Source organism: Lepidochelys kempii, chromosome 12 (assembly GCF_965140265.1).
Source record: "Lepidochelys kempii isolate rLepKem1 chromosome 12, rLepKem1.hap2, whole genome shotgun sequence".
Taxonomy (NCBI): domain Eukaryota; kingdom Metazoa; phylum Chordata; order Testudines; family Cheloniidae; genus Lepidochelys; species Lepidochelys kempii.
This window is the reverse complement of record NC_133267.1, coordinates 16,494,264-16,519,460: the sequence shown is the minus strand read 5'-3', so window position 1 is coordinate 16,519,460 and position 25,197 is coordinate 16,494,264. Positions and strand designations below refer to the sequence as shown.

Below are 25,197 nucleotides of genomic sequence, written 5' to 3'. Positions count from 1 at the left end.
GAAAGTGAATATGTCTGAATAACTAGTTCTCACTGAAGCGATATTAAGAAACCAACAAGATATCAAAGCAGTTTAAGTACTGTTAAACCAACAATTTACACCATTTCATTCATGACAGACCTGAGAATGGAAATCCTTCTCTCCACAAACACATCCCTTAAATAGGTAGCAATGTTATAGTTCATTAAGTAGTAAAATAAGTTGCAAAAATAAAGAAGTACTAAAGAGAAAAATATGCAATAAAATATTTACTTTTACAAACATCAGAAAGTTTACAGTACACAAATGAACACAAAAGAAAGCATAAGGACTTTTTGTTCACACCATTTAACTTAGTCTACAACCCAAGGAAAATCAAGTACCATACAACATAATTACCTGTGTGTAACAAGTGGAAATATCTCTTGCTGGATATTCATGCAGTCTTTCCATCTTTAAAAGAACTTAAGTTTAATTATTACAAGCTTTTTTACTATGTCAGAGTAAAATATTTTGTACAACTGACCCATAAGCCAACTGACTATCACAAATAATTTCCATAAAACTATTTGGGGAAGAATTAGTAAAATATTTTAAAAAACGATTATAAAAACATTAAAATGCTTATTTACCAAAATTTTAGCATGCATTAATAAATAAAAGTAAACATTCACCTTCTCATAACAAGTACTACAATTAAAATATTAAGCTTTATTTGTATTTTTCAACATACATTTGTGAAAGTTTCATGGGTGCAGACGAACGTTTACTGCCATGACAAGCTGAATGAAGGTAGCCAAGCTCCCGGCCTGCATGCTTTGCTTTTAAAATAACTTGCAAATTAAAAAGGAAACTTACTCTTTTCTTCTTTGTGAGCCACACAGTTGCCCTATATGTTTGGGGATTTGTTTGTGTGCGCATCTTGGAGGTTTTTCCCCCAATGTAACAAAAGCATTACAATTTTTGTTCTTAAAATAAGGCTCAGATCTCCTTTCTGCACTGCAAGGAACCAGCAAATGGGCACAAAGTCATTTCCCTCACCTTCACCTTCCAATTACATTTAAACAACCAGCTCAGATCTAAACTAACCTCTAACTGAAACAAGCTGTGCTAATTCATGGGTTATTCTGATCATAGACACATGTATCATAAAATAGCCATTTTACCCAAGTACGCATTTCCCCCTGTACAAATACAGCATTATGGCTCAAGGTTTTAGCTGCCATTACAAAACTGCTGAAGCTATGGAAATGTGTTAAAAGCTAGTTTGTGTTTCTTCCCCTCTATTAAAGCTATCTCACAGAGACTGCAGAGGGGAATGAGACTGGTCCCTAAATGCTAATGTCTCTGCACCTTAGGGTCCCCTTTGCAGTGCTGCCTCACTTGGCAGTAGAGCGGAGCTCCCCATCCCAGACTGGTGCACAGCACAGTGACCCCACCACAGGTGATCCCCACACACAACCCTTTTCCCCTGCCCCAAGCCTACCTATATCTCTGGACAACCACTCTCATTAATGCCACTGAACTCTCCTAGATCCCTGCTCAGCCACCCTGACCCGCTTACAGAACACTCTTCCCTCCTCGTCTTCAGCCATAACCCACACTTTGCTCTCATCCACCAAATGTCCCTTGTGACCAGTCTGCCTCTAGGCTTTCCTAGACTAAGAACACTGACCTGTAGCCACACTACATGTAGAAAATCATGAAAAACAATGCTCTAAGTATCATTTTAATCTATTCTGGGGCTGCAAACGCTAACATTCATTAATCCTAAATTAATTCTTGCACGGCCTCACTATGGGCAGAGTGAGGGTTGTTTGAGTGCCTAAATAATATATTTTCTCAGCATAACACATTGGAATTTAGGTTTAACCTTAACTCTGAACTTCCTGCATTTGTACCACATGGCTTTGGGAATCATTCCAACATCTTGGTTATGTTTATACCCTTACTTTACTGATATTTACTCTCAACTTTAGCTCCCTCTTAAATTTTTTTGGTCTGGGAATTCAAATAGAATCCTTCAGAACTGGTCCAGGGTATTGCATTCTCTCCACTGCAGCCTTTGGATAATGCAGGCCACCACTTCTAGCAAACATTCCTTAAACTGTTATGCTGAAAAGTAATTTTGTAAAAACTGGCATTGTGGGGTTCTATGCTTTGTCTCACCTAATTCCAACTCTATTTTCTGAGTGAGTTTACAAGAAAGGATGTTTTAGCTGCTAGTCCTGCAAACTCAGCCTGGAATCTGAAAGCCCAACTATTTAGTTTTGCTTAGGTATCATAACCCGTAATAAAAAAAATTCAGGCCTAAATTCTTCCTTCTCTTCTTTGAGTAGTTATGGGGACAGAAGGAATTTAGTTAAAAATTCTGCTTGTGATGCACAAATGGACTATAATCCAGCATTCTCACCCCTGGCTCTAGTGAATGAGCAGCTATACAGGAGTAAAAGACTTTGTAAAGAATGGGGTTTAGTAAATTGGTAAATGATCAATCATGGTCAGTTTCACTTTTTAAACAATTTAGCTCAATTGAGGGTTTATACTCTATTTCCCCTTTTCCAAATTAGGTACATTAGGTACCACAGCAGCACCTGCCTGCAGATGGGCAGCTGCGGTTCCCAACAGAATGCTGCTTGGAGGGGGGTGGGGTGTGTGTGTGAGATAGAGCAACTGCTCCCAGCTCTCTTCAGCTGGGGGGTAAACACTATGGGTCTTCTTTATCCTCATCAAAATAAATGGACAGCTGAGGGAAGGAAGTGATCTGCTTTGTCACACTCACCCTGCTGAGATTGTAGCAACTGCAGGGTTTTCTCTACACTCCTGGTAGTCCTTTGATCTGCTAGTGCAAGGGAACCCCAGACAGCCTTTTACTGCTCTAGCCTGTACGTAAATCCCAGATTCATCCTGAAGAGCTGGAAGAGAGGAGAGGGGTTCTGCTCTCTTTGCGTCAGCCCTTTAAACTGAAGTGCCTACAACAGCCCCTACTATATTTCAAAGAGCTCAGAGGCAGCTTCTCTTTCCCATTTATTTTGGGGGAGGGGCCATGGTTCTTGCCCTTCTCTCCACAATGTCTTCAGGCTGATGTTGCTATTGAAAGCATAGACTGATGTGGGTCTAGCATCAGAGAGACTGGTGTATTAAGCGATGGGGAAACGGGAAAATGAATCTGATGTCCCAATATTAAGGGCTTTGTCTTATATAGACAACTATTACCCATTGCCCTGTCCCAATTTTTCATACTTACTATTTGGTCACCCTATCCCAGAGTGACCTTTTTTTTTAAGCTAAGAAATGTTGGTCATTAAGTCACCAGTTTCTTCCCCTTTCAAAAGGGGAGGTCAAGTGAATAAAGTAGTTACATTTCCCCACCCCAGATTTAGTGTCAGTTGCCAGAACAGGATCATTGCTGAATAGGAGACTTGGCTTCGTCAACAGGACTTCTGTTTTACTCCAGTTCCTAAACATACAACACTGGGTTAAAAAGCAGACAGGTATCCATCGGAAAACTAGTAAAAAATCAAGACATACTGCCAGAAAAGCTGACCAGAATATAGATGGGGAAGGGCGAGAAGTCAAATACAGCTTTGTGAAACTATGATACTCAACAGCTAAACACAGAAGTCAACTTGAGTCTTGGTGGTGTGAGGGGTATTTCACAATTCAAGCATCCCAGTGCATAGTGGTGTCAAGGTCACAGTGAGTATATCTTCACTTTTTTACTCTAGTCCTAGACCAAGTTTCTGGTTAAATTCTCAGCTAACTTTATTATTTTAAACATGATTGAATATTATAGTCACTAGACACTGCAAAGTAACAGAACTAAGCCAATAACTGCAGAGTATGTTGGAAGGACGGGAAAATTGAACAGACTAAATTTGACGTGATTTAAAAGCAAATTTACTTAATATGGGCATCAAGGACCTTTGACAACTAGCCTGTTGTCAATTCAGACCCTTTTTCAACTTCAACGTACAAACGTTCAAAGTACTGGAGGAAAAATATTTGTTACACTTTCAAGCTTTTCCACTTACCTCTTTTTAAAAAAATATGTACAATAGACGCTGCAGATTTGATGCAGAATCTCTAACCAAGTGTCTGAAAGGTGAGCAAAGCTTTTTAAAGGCCTCCAAAACCCCCGAGGTAGGCTTACGAGTTTACCTGCCAAGACTGTAGCCAAAGTTTGTTTTCACTGCAGCATTGGCACACACCCTGAGGGTAAAGCATTTCCATGGATTGCTTCACTGCTTAGGGAAGTCAGCCTGCACTAGCCTTGGTAGATAGAGTATATTTTGCCATTCTAGGAAGCCTTCCATTTGAGAATCTCCAAGCACTTTCCAAAACATTACTGAAGCCTCACTATTGTCCTATGCTTCAACTGCGAGACCATGCTTTCCAGAAGGGAAGCAGCATCAATTTGCTTAAAAGGTAGTATTTAAGACTTCTCCTATTTAAGGACTTAGAATTGTTTTATAAAATCCTTGAATTTAATTTGATACATGTTTAGATTCTGTCCTTTTCACACATTGCCCTATAAGATGTGAATTTTTTAAACTATTTTTATATAATATATACACAACAAATACCTGCTAAGGATGGAAATATAAAATCTTATTGGAGATAAGGCATTCTAGATTATACCTTGAGGCAGCTAGTCAAAGTAAACTCAGGGCCTTGTCTCCACTAAGATTTTATATTGAAATAGCTACCCTAATGTCAAAACCAAACCCCCCCCTTTGCCCCCCCAAAAAGGGTTTTTGAAGTGAAGACAGCCTCACTTCCACTGGCTTTCATGGGTGTAGGATCAGACCCTTAATGAATACACACTACATTCATCTTTAAACCCTTCTTTTAAGGAGGAATGATCTTGTGATTAAGGCATTAAACTGGGGTTCAGGAGATCTAGGTTCAATTCCTAGTGTTGTGACAGACTTCCTGGGTGTTTATAGGAAAGTCCTTTAGTCTGTGCTTCAGTTCCTCATCTGTAAAATGGAGATAATACTTCTGTACTTCACAGGAGGGAAGATACATGTATTAATGCTCAAGGCCCTCAGATACTACAGTGTTAGCAGCCAGATAATGACATAGCAGGAACTAAATGGGCTACAATCACTTCAGAGGACCAGTGACAGCAGTTTAGTTACTGACATAAGAACTTTGAAACCCATACCTAGTCAGAAACAAAAAACCCACAGAAGTTAGGGTAAGAGTTGATTAAAGAATAAATCTCACACACACATAAATTTAGTTTGAACAACAGTTTGAGTTATCTGGCAACTGGTTCCTAATTCAGGATGGTTTAGCTATTACTAGAAGCAAAAAAGTAGCAATAAGATTGCATAATGCCAATTAAAATAAATTAGCATGCTTTGCAGAACTGTGCTTAATCTGCAGTAAAGACAGGTCTATTTTCCTAGTGTGTGTTGGGGACTGTACTTTGTAGCAGCTCTGCTGAACTGAGACTTATAGGTGGGTCCTTAGTTAAGTGGTTAAATAAATGCATTTGTTGAAACAAGTGAATTTTGACACAGCCGGCCAATTAAATTCTACTATGAGAAGAAAATTGCACTAGAAGTTAGTTTTATAAGCTTCTAATTGATCAAATGCTCTACTAAAGAATCTATGGTGAAAATACTCAAGAGTGGCTATAAATAGGGTAATGAAACAACAACAAAAATAGATTCTACCTTAGTTAGTGCTGCTTTAGCTGGATGTGTTAAGACTTGAAAATCTTGCATCCATAAAATGATGAAGAAAAACATATACAACTGCCAAAATTATATGAAAGTAAGAACTCTCCAGGTTAATTCCTATTCTTAGGAAGGTACACCAATATACAAAAGGTCATATTTCTGTCTGAAACGTTAAAGAAGTCTTTTCAGTTCTTTTAACTTGTTTGTCCGAAGTTTAGTTACTGAGCTAGCTGATTGTTTTTGTGTATTGCCATTTTCCCTTTTTGTTTGTGTGAGATGAAGGTGAGATGAAAAGGAAACCCACAATAGAAAAAAACAAAATTTAAGGGGCTAGTACTGTAATTTTGAACTTTGCCACTATAAGTGGGTAACTGGGTGCTAAACTATTTTTGGCAAGTTAGTTTTTTGTGACAACTGAAAAATTACATGTCAGTTGGAACTATACTTCATGTTTCAGTAGAATGACTGCACACAATTCTTTTTAAAAACGTTTTATAAAACATAACTGTATGGCTCTAAATTAACAAATTAAATCTGTTTGTGTGGAACTACATGTAAATTAAGGTAGTTCTCAACATTAATTTACTTAATTGCATCTGGGAGAGCACAATTAGTAGAGCAATTTCCTTAATCCTTTCATATCTTGTCATTAAACTTCAAGTTACAATAGAAATGGATAGACTAACATTCCAACACATTGAAGACATAAGATAGCAAGGCATAATATAGTAACAAACACAAGATCTCATTTTAAAATATTTCAAAAATATTAGAAGTCAGCTAAGCAAGTGACATACTGAATAAAGGTTGATATATGGTCAATGTGTCTTCATCTTTACTCAAGGAAGATGCAAGGAGAATAGAGGCAACACTTCTGTATTATATATATATATATAAATAAAATCCCAACAACCCATGGACTTTTCACATTTAGAAAGAAAGAGAGAGAGAAAGAGAAAAAGAGAGAGAAGAAAAAAAGAAAAAAAGAAAGAGAAAGAGAGAATTCTATCCAACCCTACCAAACACAAGCACTGAAATGAAGTCTGACTGGGTCTGCTTATCCTCCTAAATAATAATATGGAAGAGTCAGGTAAAACATAACCACAAAAGAATGAGTGCTGAGTTGTGTAAAACAAATAGTTTATTTTGTGACCATATCTATTTAAACAACTTCTAATTTATAAGACCATGAATCTACAACACTGACCTTCCACAAATACCAATTTTGGTTGAACAGAAGAGCGCCCTGAAATTTTAAAAAGTTCCCATAGGAATGTGTATAACAGAAAATGAGATACATTTAAGTTTGTCTGGGTGTACGGACACTAGCAATACAAGTTTATCATGCTCTCTGCTGTCTTAGAAGAGGGATGCCACCATCATGTTTAGTGTATTCCATTATTAGTCATGGTGTCTGTGATGTCGTCTCAGTTAAGCAAAGGCTTTGGTTTAGCTGCCCGTTGGTGCTGCACAGGTTTAACATGAACAGCTGTGACAAAGAAAAATAAATAGTAAGGCAGCTGTTTTACAGAAAAATGCCCTGCCCCTTCCCTCCCCCATAACTAGCTAGATGTACCACACTCACTGAGGACTCCTCATCCTCTTTCACTGGCAAAAGGCTAACAGCTACCTCCACTTTAGAGAGTTCTGTAATGCCCATCTCTGCAGTACTGTAAAGAACTTTATTCCTCTATAACTTTCCCACTACTGCCTTCAGATTTAAGACCAATTGTCCACAGCCTTGGAGTCATCTCAGACCCCATGCCACTGAAAGCCCAAATAGCAGCCAAAGACGACTTCTTCCATCAGAAGAGATTGCACCCCCAACCTTTTGACCATAGGTATGGCCACAGTGATCAACAGAGTGCAAAACATAGTGACCACCATGCTTCATTATTGCAGTTCCTATCTATGAACAAAACCACCACTCAATGAAAAGGCGCCAACATATGCTTGAATAATAAGAATATAGCAGGTAGGGATATACTACTGACCACCTGACCACGATGGTGATAGTAACTGTAAAATGCTCAGGGAGATTAGAGAGGCTATAAAAATAAACTCAATAGTAATGGGGGATTTCAACTATCCCCATATTGACTGGGTACATGTCACCTCAGGACAGGATGCAGAGATAAATTTCAGGTTTCAGAGTAACAGCCGTGTTAGTCTGTCTTTGCAAAAAGAAAAGGAATACTTGTGGCACCTTAGAGACTAACCAATTTATTTGAGCATGAGCTTTCGTGAGCTACAGCTCACTTCATCGGACGCATACCGTGGAAACTGCAGTAGACATTATATACACACAGAGACCATGAAACAATACCTCCTCCCACCCCACTGTCCTGCTGGTAATAGCTTATCTAAAGTGATCATCAAGTTGGGCCATTTGCAGCACAAATCCAGGTTTTCTCACCCTCTGCCCCCCCCCACACAAACTCACTCTCCTGCTGGTAATAGCCCATCAAAAGTGACCACTCTCTTCACAATGTGTATGATAATCAAGGTGGACCATTTCCTGCACAAATCCAGGTTCTCTCACCCCCTCACCCCCTCCAAAAACCACACACACAAACTCACTCTCCTGCTGGCAATAGCTCATCCAAACTGACCACTCTCCAAGTTTAAATCCAAGTTTAACCAGAACGTCGGGGGGGGGGGGGGGGGAGGAAAAAGCAAGGGGAAATAGCCACTCTCAGTCTCTATTTAAGCCTAAATTAATAGTATCCAATTTGCAAATGAATTCCAATTCAGTAGTTTCTCGCTGGAGTCTGGATTTGAAGTTTTTTTGTTGTAAGATAGTGACCTTCATGTCGGTGATTGCATGACCAGAGAGATTGAAGTGTTCTCCGACTGGTTTATGAATGTTATAATTCTTGACATCTGATTTGTGTCCATTTATTCTTTTACATAGAGACTGTCCAGTTTGACCAATGTACATGGCAGAGGGGCATTGCTGGCACATGATGGCATATATCACATTGGTGGATGTGCAGGTGAATGAGCCTCTGATAGTGTGGCTGATGTGATTAGGCCCTGTGATGGTGTCCCCTGAATAGATATGTGGGCACAGTTGGCAACGGGCTTTGTTCCTGGGCTAGTGGTTCTGTTGTGTGGTATGTGGTTGTTGGTGAGTATTTGCTTCAGGTTGCGGGGCTGTCTGTAGGCAAGGACTGGCCTGTCTCCCAAGATTTGTGAGAGTGTTGGGTCATCCTTCAGGATAGGTTGTAGATCCCTAATAATGCGTTGGAGGGGTTTTAGTTGTGGGCTGAAGGTGACGGCTAGTGGCGTTCTGTTATTTTCTTTATTAGGCCTGTCCTGTAGTAGGTGACTTCTGGGAACTGTTCTGGCTCTATCAATCTGTTTCTTCACTTCCACAGGTGGGTATTGTAGTTGTAAGAAAGCTTGACAGAGGGGTTGGAGCAAATGCGATTGTATCGCAGAGCTTGGCTGTAGATGATGGATTGTGTGGTGTGGTCAGGGTGAAAGCTGGAGGCATGTAGGTAGGAATAGCGGTCAGTAGATTTCAGGTATAGGGTGGTGTTTATGTGACCATTGTTTATTAGCACTGTAGTGTCCAGGAAGTGGATCTCTTGTGTGGACTGGACCAGACTGAGGTTGATGGTGGGATGGAAATTGTTGAAATCATGGTGGAATTCCTCAAGGGCTTCTTTTCCATGGGTCCAGATGATGAAGATGTCATCAATATAGCGCAAGTAGAGTAGGGGCTTTAGGGGACGAGAGCTGAGGAAGCGTTGTTCTAAATCAGCCATAAAAATGTTGGCATACTGTGGGGCCATGCGGGTACCCATAGCAGTGCCGCTGATCTGAAGGTATACATTCTCCCCAAATGTGAAATAGTTATGGGTAAGGACAAAGTCACAAAGTTCAGCCACCAGGTTAGCCGTGACACCCTGACCACACCACACGATCCATCGTCTACAGCCAAGCTCTGCGATACAATCGCATTTGCTCCAACCCCTCAGACAGAGACAAACACCTACAAGATCTCTATCAAGCTTTCTTACAACTATAATACCCACCTGCGGAAGTGAAGAAACAGATTGATAGAGCCACAACAGTTCCCAGAAGTCACCTACTACAGGACAGGCCTAATAAAGAAAATAACAGAATGCCACTAGCCGTCACCTTCAGCCCCCAACTAAAACCCCTCCAACGCATTATTAGGGATCTACAACCTATCCTGAAGGGTGACCCAACACTCTCACAAATCTTGGGAGACAGGCCAGTCCTTGCCTACAGACAGCCCCGCAACCTGAAGCAAATACTCACCAGCAACCACATACCACACAACAGAACCACTAGCCCAGGAACAAAGCCCGTTGCCAACTGTGCCCACATATCTATTCAGGGGACACCATCACAGGGCCTAATCACATCAGCCACACTATCAGAGGCTCGTTCACCTGCACATCCACCAATGTGATATATGCCATCATGTGCCAGCAATGCCCCTCTGCCATTTACATTGGTCAAACTGGACAGTCTCTACGTAAAAGAATAAATGGACACAAATCAGATGTCAAGAATTATAACATTCATAAACCAGTCGGAGAACACTTCAATCGCTCTGGTCACGCAATCACCGACATGAAGGTCACTATCTTACAACAAAAAAACTTCAAATCCAGACTCCAGCGAGAAACTGCTGAATTGGAATTCATTTGCAAATTGGATACTATTAATTTAGGCTTAAATAGAGACTGAGAGTGGCTAAGTCATTATGCAAGGCAGCCTATTTCCCCTTGCTTTTTCCTCCCCCTCGACGTTCTGGTTAAACTTGGATTTAAACTTGGAGAGTGGTCAGTTTGGATGAGCTATTGCCAGCAGGAGAGTGAGTTTATGTGTGTGTGTGTGTGTTCCCGGGGGGGCGGGAGGGGGGTGAGCAAGCCTGCATCTGTGCTGGAAATGACCCACCTTGATTACCATGCACATTGTAGGGAGAGTGGTCCCTTTGGATAAGCTATTACCAGCAGGAGAGTGAGTTTGTGTGTGTATGGGGGGTGGTGGGGTGAGAAAACCTGGATTTATGCTGGAAATGGCCCACCTTGATTATCATGCACATTGTAGGGAGAGTGGTCACTTTGGATGAGCTATTACCAGCAGGATAGTGAGTTTGTGTGTGTGGTTTTTGGGAGGGGGTGAGAGAACCTGGATTTGTGCAGGAAATAGCCCACCTTGATTATCATACACATTGTGAAGAGTGTGGTCACTTTTGATGGGCTATTACCAGCAGGAGAGTGAGTTTGTGTGTGTATGGGGGGTGGTGGGGTGAGAAAACCTGGATTTATGCTGGAAATGGCCCACCTTGATTATCATACACATTGTGAAGAGTGTGGTCACTTTTGATGGGCTATTACCAGCAGGAGAGTGAGTTTGTGTGTGTGGGGGGGGGGCGGAGGGTGAGAAAACCTGGATTTGTGCTGGAAATGGCCCAACTTGATGATCACTTTAGATAAGCTATTATCAGCAGGACAGTGGGGTGGGAGGGGCTATTGTTTCATGGTCTCTGTGTGTATATAATGTCTACTGCAGTTTCCACGGTATGCATCCGATGAAGTGAGCTGTAGCTCATGAAAGCTCATGCTCAAATAAATTGGTTAGTCTCTAAGGTGCCACAAGTACTCCTTTTCTTGATGCAGAGATAAAGTTTCTTAACACCTAAAAGACTGCTTCTTGAAGCAGCTAGTCCTGGAACCCACAAGAGAAGCAGCAATTTTTGATTTAGTCCTAAGTGGGGCACAGGACCTGGTCCAAGAGTTGAACATAGCTGAACCACTTGGTAATAGTGACCATAACAAAGAAATTTAATGTTCTTGTAGTCTGGAAAACACCACAGCATCCCAACACAGTAGCATTTAATTTCAAAAAGGAGAATTAGACAAAAATGAGGAAGTTAGTTAAACAGAAATTAAAAGTAGTGCCATAAGTGAAATCCCTGCAAGCTGCACGGAAACGTTTTAAAGACACCACAGTAGAGGCTCAACTTAAATGTTTCCCAGCTTCTGGCAAACAGAGGCTTGGGACACCATCCCCGTCCATCCTGGCCAATAGCCTTTGATGGACCTATCCTCCATGAATTTATTTAGTTCTTATTTGAACTCTGTTATAGTCTTGGCCTTCACAACATCCTCTGGCAAGGTGTTCCACAGGTTGACGGTGCGTTGTGTGAAGAAATACTTCCTTTTGTTTGTTTTAAACCTGCTGCCTACTCATTTCATTTAGTGACCCCTAGTTCTTGTGTTATTTACTTCCTCCACACCAGTCATGATTTTATAGACCTCTATTATATCCCCCCTTGGTCATCTCTTTTTCAAGCTGAACAGTCCCCCTCTTATTAATCTCTCCTCATATGGAAGCTGTTCCATACCCCTAATCATTTTTGTTGCCCTTTTCTGTACCTTTTCCCAATTCCAATATATCTTTTTTGAGATGGGGCGACCAGATCTGCACACAGTATTCAAGATGTGGGCATACCATGGATTTATAGAGGCAATATTGTATTTTCTGCCTTACTAGCTATCCTTTCCTAATGACTCCGAACGTTCTGTTAGCTTCTTTAACTACGGCTGCACATTGAGTGGATGTTTTCAAAAAACTATCCACAATGACTCCAATATCTCTTTCTTTAGTGGTAAGAGCTAATTTTATATGTATAGAAGGGCTGTCAACTAAAAAAATTAGTTGTGATTAATCGCGCTGTTAAACAATAATAGAATTCCATTTATTTAAATATTTTTGGGTGTTCTCTACATTTTCAAATATATTGATTTCAGTTACAACACAGAATACAACGTGTACAGTGCTCGCTTGATATTTATTTTTGATTACAAATATTTGCACTGTAAAAAAAGATAGTATTTTTCAATTCACCGAATGCAAGTACTGTAGTGCAATCTCTATCATGAAAGTTGAACTTACAAATGTAGAATTATGTACAAAAGAATAACTGCATTCAAAAATAAAACAAAATCCACTCAGTCCTACTTCAGCCAATCGCTCAGACAAACAAGTTTGGTTACAATTTGCAGGTGATAATGCTACCTGCTTCTTGTTTACAATGTCACCTGAAAATGAGAACAGGTGTTCGCGTGGCACTGTTGCCGGCGTTGCAAGATATTTACGTGCCAAATGCACTAAAGATTCATATGTCCCTTCATGCTTCAACCGCCATTCCAGGGGACATGCATCCATGCTGATGATGGGTTCTGCTCGATAACCATCCAAAGCAGAGCGGACCGATGCATGTTCATTTTCATCATCTGAGTCAGATGCCAACAGCAGAAGGTTGATTTTCTTGTTTGGTAATTCGGGGTCTGTAGTTTCCGCATCTGAGTGTTTCTCTTTTAAGACTTCTGAAAGCATGCTCCACATCTCATCCCGATCAGATTTCTGGAAGGCACTTCAGATTCTTAAACCTTGGGTCGAGTGCTGTAGCTATTTTTAGAAATCTCAAATGGGTACCTTCTTTGCGTTTTGTCAAATCCGCTATGAAAGTGTTCTTAAAACGAACTGTGCTGGGTCATCATCCAAGACTGCTATAACATGAAATATATGGCAGAATCTTGGTAAAACAGGAGACATACAATTCTCCCCCAAAGAGTTCAGTCAAAAAAATGTGTTAATTAAATTTGTAATGAGTATCATCAGCACGGAAGCATGTCCTCTGGAATGGTGGCCAAAGCACGAAGGAGCATACAAATGTTTAGCATAACTGGCACACAAATACCTTGCAATGCTGGCTACAAAAGTGCCATGTGAACGCCTGTTCTCACCTCCAGGTGACACTGTAAATAAGAAGCAGGCAGCATTATCTCCAGTAAATGTAGCCAAACTTGTTTATCTTAGCAATTGGCTGAACAAGAAGTAGGACTGAGTGGACTTGTAGGCTCTAAAGTTTTACATGGTTTTGTTACTGACTGCAGTTATGTAACAAAAAACAAAAACAAAAATCTACATTTGTAAGTTACACTCACGCTCAAGAGATTGCACTACAGTACTTGCATGAGATGAATTAAAAATACTATTTCTTTTTCATCATTTTTACAGTGCAAATATTTGTAATCAAAAAATATAAAGTGAGCACTGTATACTTCGTATTCTGTGTTGCAACAGAAATCAATATATTTGAAAGTGTAGAAAAACATGCAAAAATATTTAATAAACTTCAGTTGGTATTCTATTGTTTAACAGTGCAATTAATCACAATTAATATTTTTAATCGCAATTAACTTTTTTGAGTTAATCGCGTGAGTTAACTGCAATTAATCGACAGCCCTAATGTGTAGTTAGGATTATGTTTTCCTATGTGGATTACTTTGCATTTATTAGCACTGAATTTCATCTACCACTTTGTTGCCCAGTCACTCTGTTTTGTGAGATCCCTTTGTAACTCTTTGCGGTCTGCTTTGGACTTACCTATTTTGAGTAGCTTTCTATCATCTGCAAATTTTGCCACCTCACTGTTCACTCCCTTTTCCAGATCATTTATGAATATGTTGAACAATACTGGTCCCAGTATAGAGCTCGAGGGAAACTGCTATTTACCTCTCTCCATTCTGAGAGCGGACCATTTATTCTTACCCTTTGTTTCCTATCTTTTAACCAGTTACCAATCCATGGGAGGACCTTCCCTCTTATCCCATGACAGCTTACTTTGCTTAAGAGCCTTTGGTGAGGGACCTTGTCAAAGGCTTCCTGAAAATCAAAGTACACTATATCCACTGGATTGCCCTTGTCCACACGCTTGTTGACCCCCCCCCCAAAGAATTCTAGTAGATTGCTGAGGCATGATTTCCCTTTACAAAAATGATGTTGACTCTGCCCAACAAATGGTGTTCGTCTATGTATCTACAGGTTTCAGAGTAGCAGCCGTGTTAGTCTGTACTCGCAAAAAGAAAAGGAGTACTTGTGTGGCACCTTAGAGACGAACAAATTTATCTGAGCATAAGCTTTCGTGAGCTACATGCTCAAATAAATGTGTTAGTCTCCAAGGTGCCACAAGTCCTCCTTTTCTTTTTGCGAATACAGACTAACACGGCTGCTACTCTGAAACCTGTCATTATGCAAGGCACTGACTTTAGCCGTATGGAAAGGAAATCTATCAACTTCATGAAAAGGAATGCATCCGATGAAGTGAGCTGTAGCTCACAAAAGCTTATGCTCAAATAAATTAGTTAGTCTCTAAGGTGCTACAAGTACTCCTTTTCTATCTATGCATCTAATAATTCTGTTCTTAACTAGATTCAACCAATTTTCTCAGTACTGAAGTTAGGCTTACCGGCCTGTAATTGCCAGGATTGCCTCTGGAGCCTTTTTTTCAAAATTGGCATCACACTAGCTATCCTCCAGTCATCTGGTATAGAAGCTGATTTAAATGATAGGTTACATACCACAGTTAAATGTGAAATTGCAGAACTACTGAGTTCCTTCAGAACTCTTGGGTGAACAAACAATAAGTCACTAGGATCAGATGGTAATTTATCAATTTGTTCCAAAACCTCCTCTAATGACCCCTCAATCTGGGACAATTCCCATCTGAAAAGAATAGCTCAAGTGTGGGAATCTCCCTCACATCCTCAGCCATGAAGAATTAATTTAGTTTCTCGGCAATGGTCTTATCTTCTTTGAGTTCTCCTTTAGCATCTTGATTGTCCAATGGCCCCACTAGCTGTTACTTTTTGAGTCTTTGGCTAGCTGTTCTTCAAAATTCTTTTTTGGCCTTCCTAATTATATTTTTTACACTTCACTTGCCAGAGTTTATGCTCCTTTCTATTTTCCTCAGTATGATTTAACCTCCACTTTTTAAAGGATGCCTTTTTGCCTCTAACTGCTTTTGTTACTTTGTTGTTTACCTACAGTGGCATTTTTTTGGACTATGTTTTTTTAATTTGGGGTACACATTTAAATTGAGCCTCTATTATGGGGTCTTTAAAAAGTTTCCATGCAGCTTACAGAGTTTTCACTTTTGGCACTATACCTTTTAATTTGTGTTTATCTAACCTCTTCATTTTTGTGTAGCTCCCCTTTCTGAAATTAAATCCTACCGTGGTAGGCTGCTGCGATGTTCCCCTCTCATCCCCCAGATGTCAACATTTTTTATGTTATCGTCACTATTACCAAGTGGTTCAGCAATATTCACCTCTTGGACTTCATCCTGTGCTCCACTTAGCATTTTGCATAGAGTATAGTACATAAACAAATAGAAACGTTTTTGTATTAAAACATCCTGGTTACTTGGAGACAGTGTAATTAATACAAGGGTTTTCTGATTCTATGTGTTGCTTTCACACTAATTGCAAAAAGAAAAGGAGGACTTGTGGCACCTTAAAGACTAACAAATTTGAGTGTAAGCTTTCGTGAGCTACAGCTCACTTCATTGGATGCATTCATTATGCATAAAGCAAACATATCCTTCGTTAGCAGATTAGCCTTTTTTAAGGAAGATTATTGCATTTTTTCATTTGAAATTTCAAAGCTTTTTAGTTAGGAGAGAAATCTGGCTGGCTAGCATCAGAAAGTTTTTAGCGACAAGTGTTGCATATACTACAGTAGATATTAAATAGATATTCAGACAGACAGCAAAGTAGCTAGTCTCAAAATATTACATATGCTAAGAATCTACAAAGCTTTCCCATCCTCACCTGGTGTTGGCAAAAGTCCAGGTTTCTCTCCAAGTAGTGGTCGTTTTGCAGGCTGATGGGGTGAATATCCTAGAAGACCAGGTCTTTTAGCAGGTGCTGCTAGAAGAGGTGGAGGTTTACCCTTTGCACCGGACATCCCTGTTTGGAAATTAGGGTGATGTTATTTTTAATAAAAAGAACATTTCATTTGTTTGAGCAGGATACTCACATTAATATTTAAACGAACATTGATTTTAATTATAACAATATCTGAAAACATTCAACTTGTAAATGCTGCTCCACTGCCTGCAGTTTCTATAAAAAGTAGAATTTCCGACTCTACTAGCATCATTCAGATTTTGCTAAGTCTTCAACCGATGCCCGTAAGAGCTTTACTTTATAAAAGATCTAACACTACAGAAGTAAAATCCTTCCAAGCTATTTAACACTACACCCACATGCAGGCATGCATATTGGAAAGTTTTACATCTCTACCACAAAGTACAGTTTTCCGCTGCATTAGTGGTGACCTGTAAACATGTTTACACTACAAGACAGACTGACACAGATTAAATTAATAAAGTGAGCTAGTTAGTAAAGGAAGATTGATAAAGACAGTAAGTAAAACAGGACTAAATTACTATGTTACAATTCATGTCAAATATATTTGACAAAAGACCCGAGGCAGACCCAATAACGACTAATTTAAGACAGCACAGCAGGACATCAGTTGTGATGCAAATCTGTGTCTAGTACACCTCTACCCTGATATAACGAGGTCCTCAGGAGCCAAAAAAAAATCCTACCACGTTATAGGTGAAACCGTGTTATATTGAACTTGCTATGGAGGTCCAGGTAGGGAAGGCTGTGTCTTCCTAAACAGCCTGGCCCCGCTCCTATCCAACCCCCACCTACTTACCGCCCCCTGACTGACCCCTCAGAACCCCCGACCCATCCAACCCCTCCTGCTCCGTGTCCCCTGACCGCCCCCCAAGACCCTCTGCCCCTTATCCAACCCCCCGGCCCTGGCCCCGGCCCCCTTAACATGCCGCTCAGAGAAGTGTGTCGGAGCCAGACACGCTGCCGCCATAGGCACCGACTCTGGGGCTGAAGCACCCAGGGAGAAATATTGGTGGGTGCAGAGCACTCACCGGCAGCTCCCTTCGCCAGCTCACCTCCGCTCTGCCTCCTCCCCTGAGCATGCTGCCGCTTCTCCCCCGTCCCTTTCTTCCTCCAAGGCTTGCCGCGAATCAGCTGTTTGGCGTGGCAAGCCTGGGAGGGAGGGAGGGGGGAGAAGCAGATCACTCTCACAGATCTTGGGAGACAGACCAGTCCTCGCTTACAGACAGCCCCCCCAACCTGAAGCAAATACTCACCAGCAACCACACACCACGCAACAAAAACACTAACCCAGGAACCTATCCTTGCAACAAAGCCCAATGCCAACTCTGTCCACATATTTATTCAAGTGACACCATCATAAGACCTAATCACATGAGCCACGCCATCAGGGGCTTGTTCACCTACACATCTACCAATGTGATATATGCCATTGTGTGCCAGCAATGCCCTTCTGCCATGTACACTGGCCAAACCGGACAGTCTCTATGCAAAAGAATAAATGGACAAATCTGACATTAGGAATCATAACATTCAAAAACCGGTAAAAGAACACTTCAGCCTCTCTGCCCACTCAGTAAAAGATTTAAGGGTGGCAATTTTGCAACAGAAAAGCTTCAAAAACAGACTCCACTGAGCCTGAATTAATATGCATACTAGATACCATTAACTTGGGTTTGAATAGAGACTGGGAGTGGATGGGTCATTACACATGTTGAATCTACTTCCTTAAGTTAAGTATCCTTACACCTTCTTGTCAACTGTCTAAATGGGCCAACTTGATTATCACTACAAAAGTTTTTTTTCTCCTGCTGATAATAGCTCATCTTAACTAATTAGCCTCTCACAGTTTGTATGGTAACTTCCAACGTACGTACGTACGTACGTGCGTGCGTGCGTATCTACCTACGTGTTCCATTCTATGCATCCGATGAAGTGGGCTGTAGCCAACGCAAGCTTATGCTCTAATAAATTTGTTAGTCGCTAAGGTGCCACAAGTACTCCTGTTCTTTTTGAGGCTACAGAGTAACAGTTGCTACTCTGAAATCTGTCAGTATAGCTAAAGTTATCCAACTTTTTTTTTTTTTTAATTTAATACAAAATTACTAAATTCAATATAAACTCCCATGGGTTCAGCTTCTGTTGCTACAGTATCAAGCTCAAAGTGAAAATCACCTCTGATGCTTTTCTCCAATTTGGAGAATCCAGGAACACAAGACGACCATGGATAGTGACCACAGACACAATCACAAGTACAAAGTTTTATCTGTACTACAAGTTTTATTAAACCAATAAGTGAAGCTATAATTACCCATGCAGATATAAATCCTACAAAACCCATGCAATGACTAAGACTGGAGTCATATTCACATCCTCAGATATTCTAGAGTCCAATGGACCTCTCAACAGATGATCATCGACAGAGGGATGGTTCCTGCTGGATCTTCCCACTTTTACCCAACTAGGAAATATCTTTTATATTGTTGTTCTGACCACACATAACACTCTATGCATATGCATGAGCATTTCAACCCTCTTTTCCCTTATCTGTACTTCCACACCCCATGAATACTGGATGGCTTATTTTTCATAGGTTATTTCTTAGTTCATCTTATTCTCATTAGCATCTACACACAACATGTAACCTGTGGTCAGGACATGACATTCCATGATGTTTCAGTCGGGTGTCTCGTGGTCATGGACAATACATTGCAGTCTATTCCAGTTTTCTGTAACATCACCTAGTGCAGAAGTGGGCAAACTATGGCCCGTGGGACCGTCCTGCCCGACCCCTAAGCTCCTGGCCCAGGAGGCTAGCCCCCGGCCCCTCCCCTGCTGTTCCCCCTCCCCTGCAGCCATGCCGCCGCGCAGGGAGCACTCTGGTGCGCCACTCCTGCCGGGCAGCACGGCTTGCGCCCACCCACCTCCCAGGCTTTCTAATAAGCCAGTTCTGCCTCTCTGAGCGGCATGGTAAGGGGGTGGGGGTTGGATAGGGCGTGGGAGTCCCAGGGGGCCTGTCGGGGGTGGGGGTTGGGGGGATGGGGGGTCCCGGGAGGGGGCAGTCAGGGGACAGGGAGCGGGGGGGGTTGGATGGGTTCGGGGCTCTGAGGGGGGCGGTCAGGAGGCAGAAAATGGGAGGAGGCGGGGGCCAGGCTGTTTGGGGAGGCACAGCCTTCCCTACCCGGCCCTCCATACAGTTTCACAACCCCGATGTGGCCCTTGGGCCAAAAAGATTGCCCACCCCTGACCTAGTGGCACATCTTTTGCAGTAATCTTGTGACCTTACTGGCATAGGGTTTTTCCTAGGTCAGCCACTCATGTCTTAAGCCTATGGCCTAATATGGTGCAGCTAAAATCTTACAAGCCTCAGCCTGAAGGCCTTTCATTCCAGCCATGCCTTACTTATATACCCAATACACACTCATCACTCCTAAATACTTGTCAGTCTTATACTTCCATAATCCAATGATTTAAATCTATTTAGCATGCACTGATTATATATGAAATAGCACAAGAATTGAGCATCAAAACAAAACACGATACATGGATGATAAAATAAACTAATTGGCTACGCTATTATTGAACCACCACTCTAAATATTTACAAATGACTGATATTTTGGGGATCCACATCCCCTCACTTGATTATACTTCCTGTAACTCTGATTATAATATTTCTATTACATTTTTGTGAGCAAATCTATTAAAGCGAATGATCAAATCAGTCATGAAAAAAATCAAGGTAGTAAAATAGTTTTAAATATAAAATTTGACATAGGAGGAAGTTAAATTGTTACTAACCTGGTGTTGGAAGAAGAGCTCCCGATGGCCTATCACCCAACAATGCAGGTTTACCTGGAGGAAGGGGTGACTGGCCTAAAAGAACATTCCTGCTGGGTGTCGGCAGAAGGGGTGGAGGTTTACTTAAGGTATGGGTGGCAGTGCTTGTACTTGGCATCACGTTTGCTTGATACAGTGTGTCTTCAACTTCAGTTGAAGGATCAGTTTGTTCAACAAGGGCTAGTTTAACAGAACAACCACCAACAACAAAGTAAGTAACGCTTAAGAGTACATCATTACAAAGACTGCGTGACCTACAATGATAGATTACTTCTAATTATTAACCCCTTAACCTAGAGGTTCAAGAAGTTTCTGTAGGCTGCTCCTAGGGATCAAGAGAACACCAGAATATCTTTCCAAAATACACGTATTCTGCAACTTATGCAAGTTTGTTGGTTTGTTTTATCTGTTTAAGTTGTTCTGCTGAATTTCTCTTGAATACTTTGGAAAAAAAAAAAAAAAAATATATATATATATATAAAATGGTTGAATTAATGATTTTTATTAAACCAGATGTGAAATTCTGCATAATGGTTCCTTCTAAGTGACTTTAATTTAGAGTGCTTTTATATGTGTATCTATGATCAAAACTTAAATGCGTGTCAGTGTTAACAGAAGAGCTACAAAAATGTACTTGTAACAGTGAATCTCATGGGAGAGTGATTGCCACTGGGGGCTTGGAGATAAAGATGAAGTGTTTGATGTGTGACCATTTCTACGGGGAATATGTATCTGATTTTAGGATAGATATACATGTGCTTTAATATACATTGACATTTACATGTGGACTTTTGACCTTTATCATTTATATTTGTAGACTATTTATGTGTAATGTACCTGAAAGCTGGTTTTGTAACTCAGGTTGATTTAAAAAAATGTTTACAGTTGTGTTTTGGGGAAAAAAGCATGAATACCTTCAAGCTCATCTTTCCTGGTCTTCAGGTAGTCACTTATTGAGTTCAACTCCTCACGATATAAATATTTTCCCTCACTTAACAGAAAGAGGAGATGTCTAATGCCTAGAGGCACACTGTAACTCCCACAGAGCTCCCGTTCTAGGTAGTCATCCGCCAGATCAGCTGCTTTGTGTGAAATTTCGGCACGCTCCTGCTGCTCACGCTCAGCAAAAATTTTCCCAAATGCTTTAACTACCAGAGCCAATGCATCCTCCATGGGCATATTACGGTGTACTACAGAGAAGAGAGATAGCTTGCTTTATCAGTCTTGTGTTCCCATCTACTTGACACATTTACAAAAAGACAAAAAACAGAGCTGTTAAGTCTGTGTTTAATTCAACTGAATAAAATTTAAAAGGTTTCTGTTTCAGTATTAACATGGTTACCCTGTAATTACAAAAGTTAGTCTGATTCAGCCCAGCTATGTGCAATGTTACTTAACTATAAGTTACATTTTAAAAGTTTCCCCAATTAAAAGATACAGGTCACTTGTCATCTTAATTTAAGTTTGGGCTAAAAAGATTCCTGGTTTCACATTTGAACAGTTATGCACACATCTGATTGAAATAAGAGGAAAAGTAGGATTAGCATAGACTTTTTTCTTAAATTCGGAACATATTTTACCTGAATGGGAGAACAGGACAGTTAGGTATTTTTCATTTAAAAAGAAAGTGCCTTTTTAATAATGACTAGAACAGCTACATTCTTGTTAAGGTGAAAGATGGGAAATCTGAGGTTAAAGTTTAGAAAACTGAAGACTTAAAATAGATGGATTTTAATTTGATCCATCTATGTAGCAGTAAGATAAGAATGTGAACTGTAATCATGTTATTTATATATAATGCCCTACTATTACTTACTATGCTTGACAGCTTTTGATGACTATTTCATGCCATTTAGGAAACAGAAATTCAGGGCAGATGGATTTGTGTTTTGTGAATTACTGGAAATTAATTCAATGAAGTATTTACAAATTGTCACATCTTAACTAGGTCAGGTTGTGTTACCAAGAGGTGTAATATGTCAGTATTTAATATTTTAACATGTTCAAAGAAAATTAAATTGCAGTTTTGAATGGGGACTATTTTAAGTGACATTTCTACATGAAGCTAAACTTACTTTTGATAGACTCATGAAGCATGATTACGGTGCAAGAGGAAAGTGCTACATTTGACTGTTCAACAAGAATACAAAATGGGGAACCATCATTTTTAACTTCTTGGAGGGCGCGTGTGAGACCCAACTCAGATGTAAGGTATATCATTTCCACCACAAGGCCATGATCCTGCAACCGATGGCCTATGACTGTTGCATATTCCCTTAAAGAAAAAAAAGAGGCTGGTTATTTTACAAATAAAAGTCTGTGTCACTGTTAGTTGTTGCCATGCTGTAGTTCATGTTTTGTATGCTCTAAGTTACAGGTAACAATTCTAGTTATGTGAAGTGTAAGAAACAATTTTCTTTCCACAAATGGCATGTTCCTTAAATCAGACGAGCTCTTTTAGATGACAGAATGGAGATTTTTTTAAAAAAACCATATACTGTACCAACTATTTTAGAAAATATTTGTCTTAAGGTTCAACTGTTTGGAAATCTGATCCCTGCATATACGGGAATTTTTTATTGAGGATCCCTGTGTTGAGCATGTATTAAGTGCTATTTTTGGAAAGTATGGATATATATTAATACATTAATGATTGAAACTATTTATATTTAGCATTTTATTTATTCTAATTCATCATCTATGTATCATCACTGATACAGTCAATTAAATGTATTCAATTAAAACTTGACTTCTTTTCTCTTTCCACAACAGTATAAACTGTTATGACTAGCATTAGTGTAAGCTTTTTAGTTACATTAACTAGTTGGCTTTTTAAAAATAAATGTGTAAAGATAAAGAAAGGGCACTGAGAATTAGGTTTAAAGGGTATTTATGCTCAGCAAATGTATAGCACACATCATACTACATGTACACTGCTCCCTATGTAACTTCTGAGTCTTATCTGCTTATTTTACAGTTGAAAGTTTGTTAGTATCAACACTAGAGAATCAATATAGATAGGGAAAAGCAAGCCCTGTTCATTTCAGCTTCCTTATCAGAACTGTTAGCTAACAGCCAATAACTATATTATTATATACACAAGACAGAAATACAGATAACTTTGTGTACCGCATGGTACTTACTGTTTTGGCAGTTAGGAAGATGCTGCTTTAACACGTAAATTAAGTATATTTGATGTGAAAGTCAGCGAAGGAAAATGGAGATCAAGATGTCAACTTTACACACAATTATTTCTAACTGTATCAACTTTAGAAATCTATTTTTACACACTGCTTAGAGAATTGAGTATGATCACTGCACTTCAGGCGACTCAATCAACCAGGCTCAGTTGTTCCTTCAGACAAAGCTATAGCAATGGCAGTGTTTTCACCATGATTGCAAGTCTCTCTACTACTGAATACAGAACAGACATTTCATAGAGCACTGACCCCTGACATCGTGCTATCCTGGGTACTGACAGAAGATTTGCCAACTGCATTTGAAGTGATCACCCACCATAACATCTTTCAGATGGTGCCACGAATTAAGAGATTAGCAAAATCTCTAGTGTAATCCAAGTAACATCTGAATAACAAAAGACTAATATGTCAGATGGAGGGAGGAAAGAAAGGGGATTCAGGTATAGAATTTACAGCACCAGAATTCAGCATTCGAAGGAGAGCAGCAATATCAGTACTGCTTTAGACTGATGAGTTTGTTGATTCCCTTACTAGAAGTTGTGTAAGATTCTAAAAAGTATGGTTTATTATCTACAAGTATCCATGTAGTTAACCCATTTTAAAATAGCATATTGGTAATTAATTTTGTATTGGACACTAAATATAAAACATTCATTTCATTATGGAAATGGAGGAGGAGGCAAGAGAGAAAGGAAACAAACAGAATTTAAGTGGTGATATTGAACATTAACTAAATATTGGGATGCTAAAGTTAAGCTTTCTTGCACCAATCCTCCTTGCCCTCAAATAAATCCTATGATAAATGTATCAATGGATTGTCAAGGCCTCCATATCGAAGCTGATCCTGGTCATCTCCAGGAGATGGACAATTATGATATGAAAGTTAATAGTTCTATAATAACCAAGAAGAAAGTTCTTTGCACTCTGCCTCATTTAACTCTCTTGTTTTGCCATATATGTAATTTCATGATGTTTCAAGCCTTTACTTTGTATTTGTTAGAAAATGACATTGAATGCTTTAAATAGAAAATGTAACGTCTTGCTATGAAGACTTCATTACTCATAAGGATTAATCTGGAAGAAAACCAAGTTACCTAAGAGGAAAAAAAAAAAACTAGAAAGTTTGCTTTAGGTTTAAAAGGATGTTACACTTAAAATTTTCAGAATTTTTTTTTAAATTTCTTTTGCTGTAAGCACCATTTAACATGACTAAAAGATTAGAGAATAAAACCTATCTGAGTTTGCACATTTGATAGTGCCTTGTATATAGACAGTTTCCCTTTTGTTTATGTGGATCTTTCATTTGGCAGCCGCAGAGAAAAACATATTTTAAGTTAGGAAAATATGTAAAGTATTAAAAATTGTCAAGGTGACTCAAGAGAAGTGTAGGATCTGAACCTACTTTTAACATTATTTTATATTGATTAGATTTCATGGTTTCTAAGAAGATTCTCCTATTAAATGCTAAAATGTAAAGAAAAAAATTAAGAGTTGAGTCAGAGTTAATTTGCTTTAGAAGTCACTTTTTAAAAGTTCCTCCGTGTGACCCCATGCACACTTCATATGCTCAGTGGCTTAGGAGATGCAAAACAATTTAAAATACTTTAGAAAAGACTAAATAGAACTATGTTAAGGAACTTCAGAGAGGAAAAAGTAGGCTTAACATTCAATTATTACCTACGTCCTCAGCTCTGAGAGAAAAGTATCATTAACTGAAAGTCTT

At 39.7% G+C, this 25,197-nt stretch overlaps 1 protein-coding gene across 12 annotated transcripts in view; it reads right to left on the bottom strand.

Annotated features, from left to right (window-relative positions):
- Positions 1–1,051: 1,051 nt before the first annotated feature.
- Positions 1,052–25,197, bottom strand: part of LOC140896231 (nuclear receptor coactivator 5-like) — a 42,961-nt gene continuing 18,815 nt past the window's right edge. For 10 of the 12 annotated variants that reach the window (XM_073307675.1, XM_073307681.1, XM_073307673.1 and 7 more), the window contains 5 exons: positions 22,350–22,549; positions 21,189–21,464; positions 20,236–20,454; positions 16,337–16,474; positions 1,052–7,161 (listed from right to left, as the gene is read on the bottom strand). In XM_073307675.1, the coding sequence (XP_073163776.1) occupies positions 7,100–7,161; positions 16,337–16,474; positions 20,236–20,454; positions 21,189–21,464; positions 22,350–22,549 (895 nt within the window). In that variant the 3' untranslated portion in view covers positions 1,052–7,099. The remainder of the gene's footprint in view (positions 7,162–16,336; positions 16,475–20,235; positions 20,455–21,188; positions 21,465–22,349; positions 22,550–25,197) is intronic. The other 2 variants (XM_073307684.1, XM_073307685.1) reach the window with 2 other exon arrangements.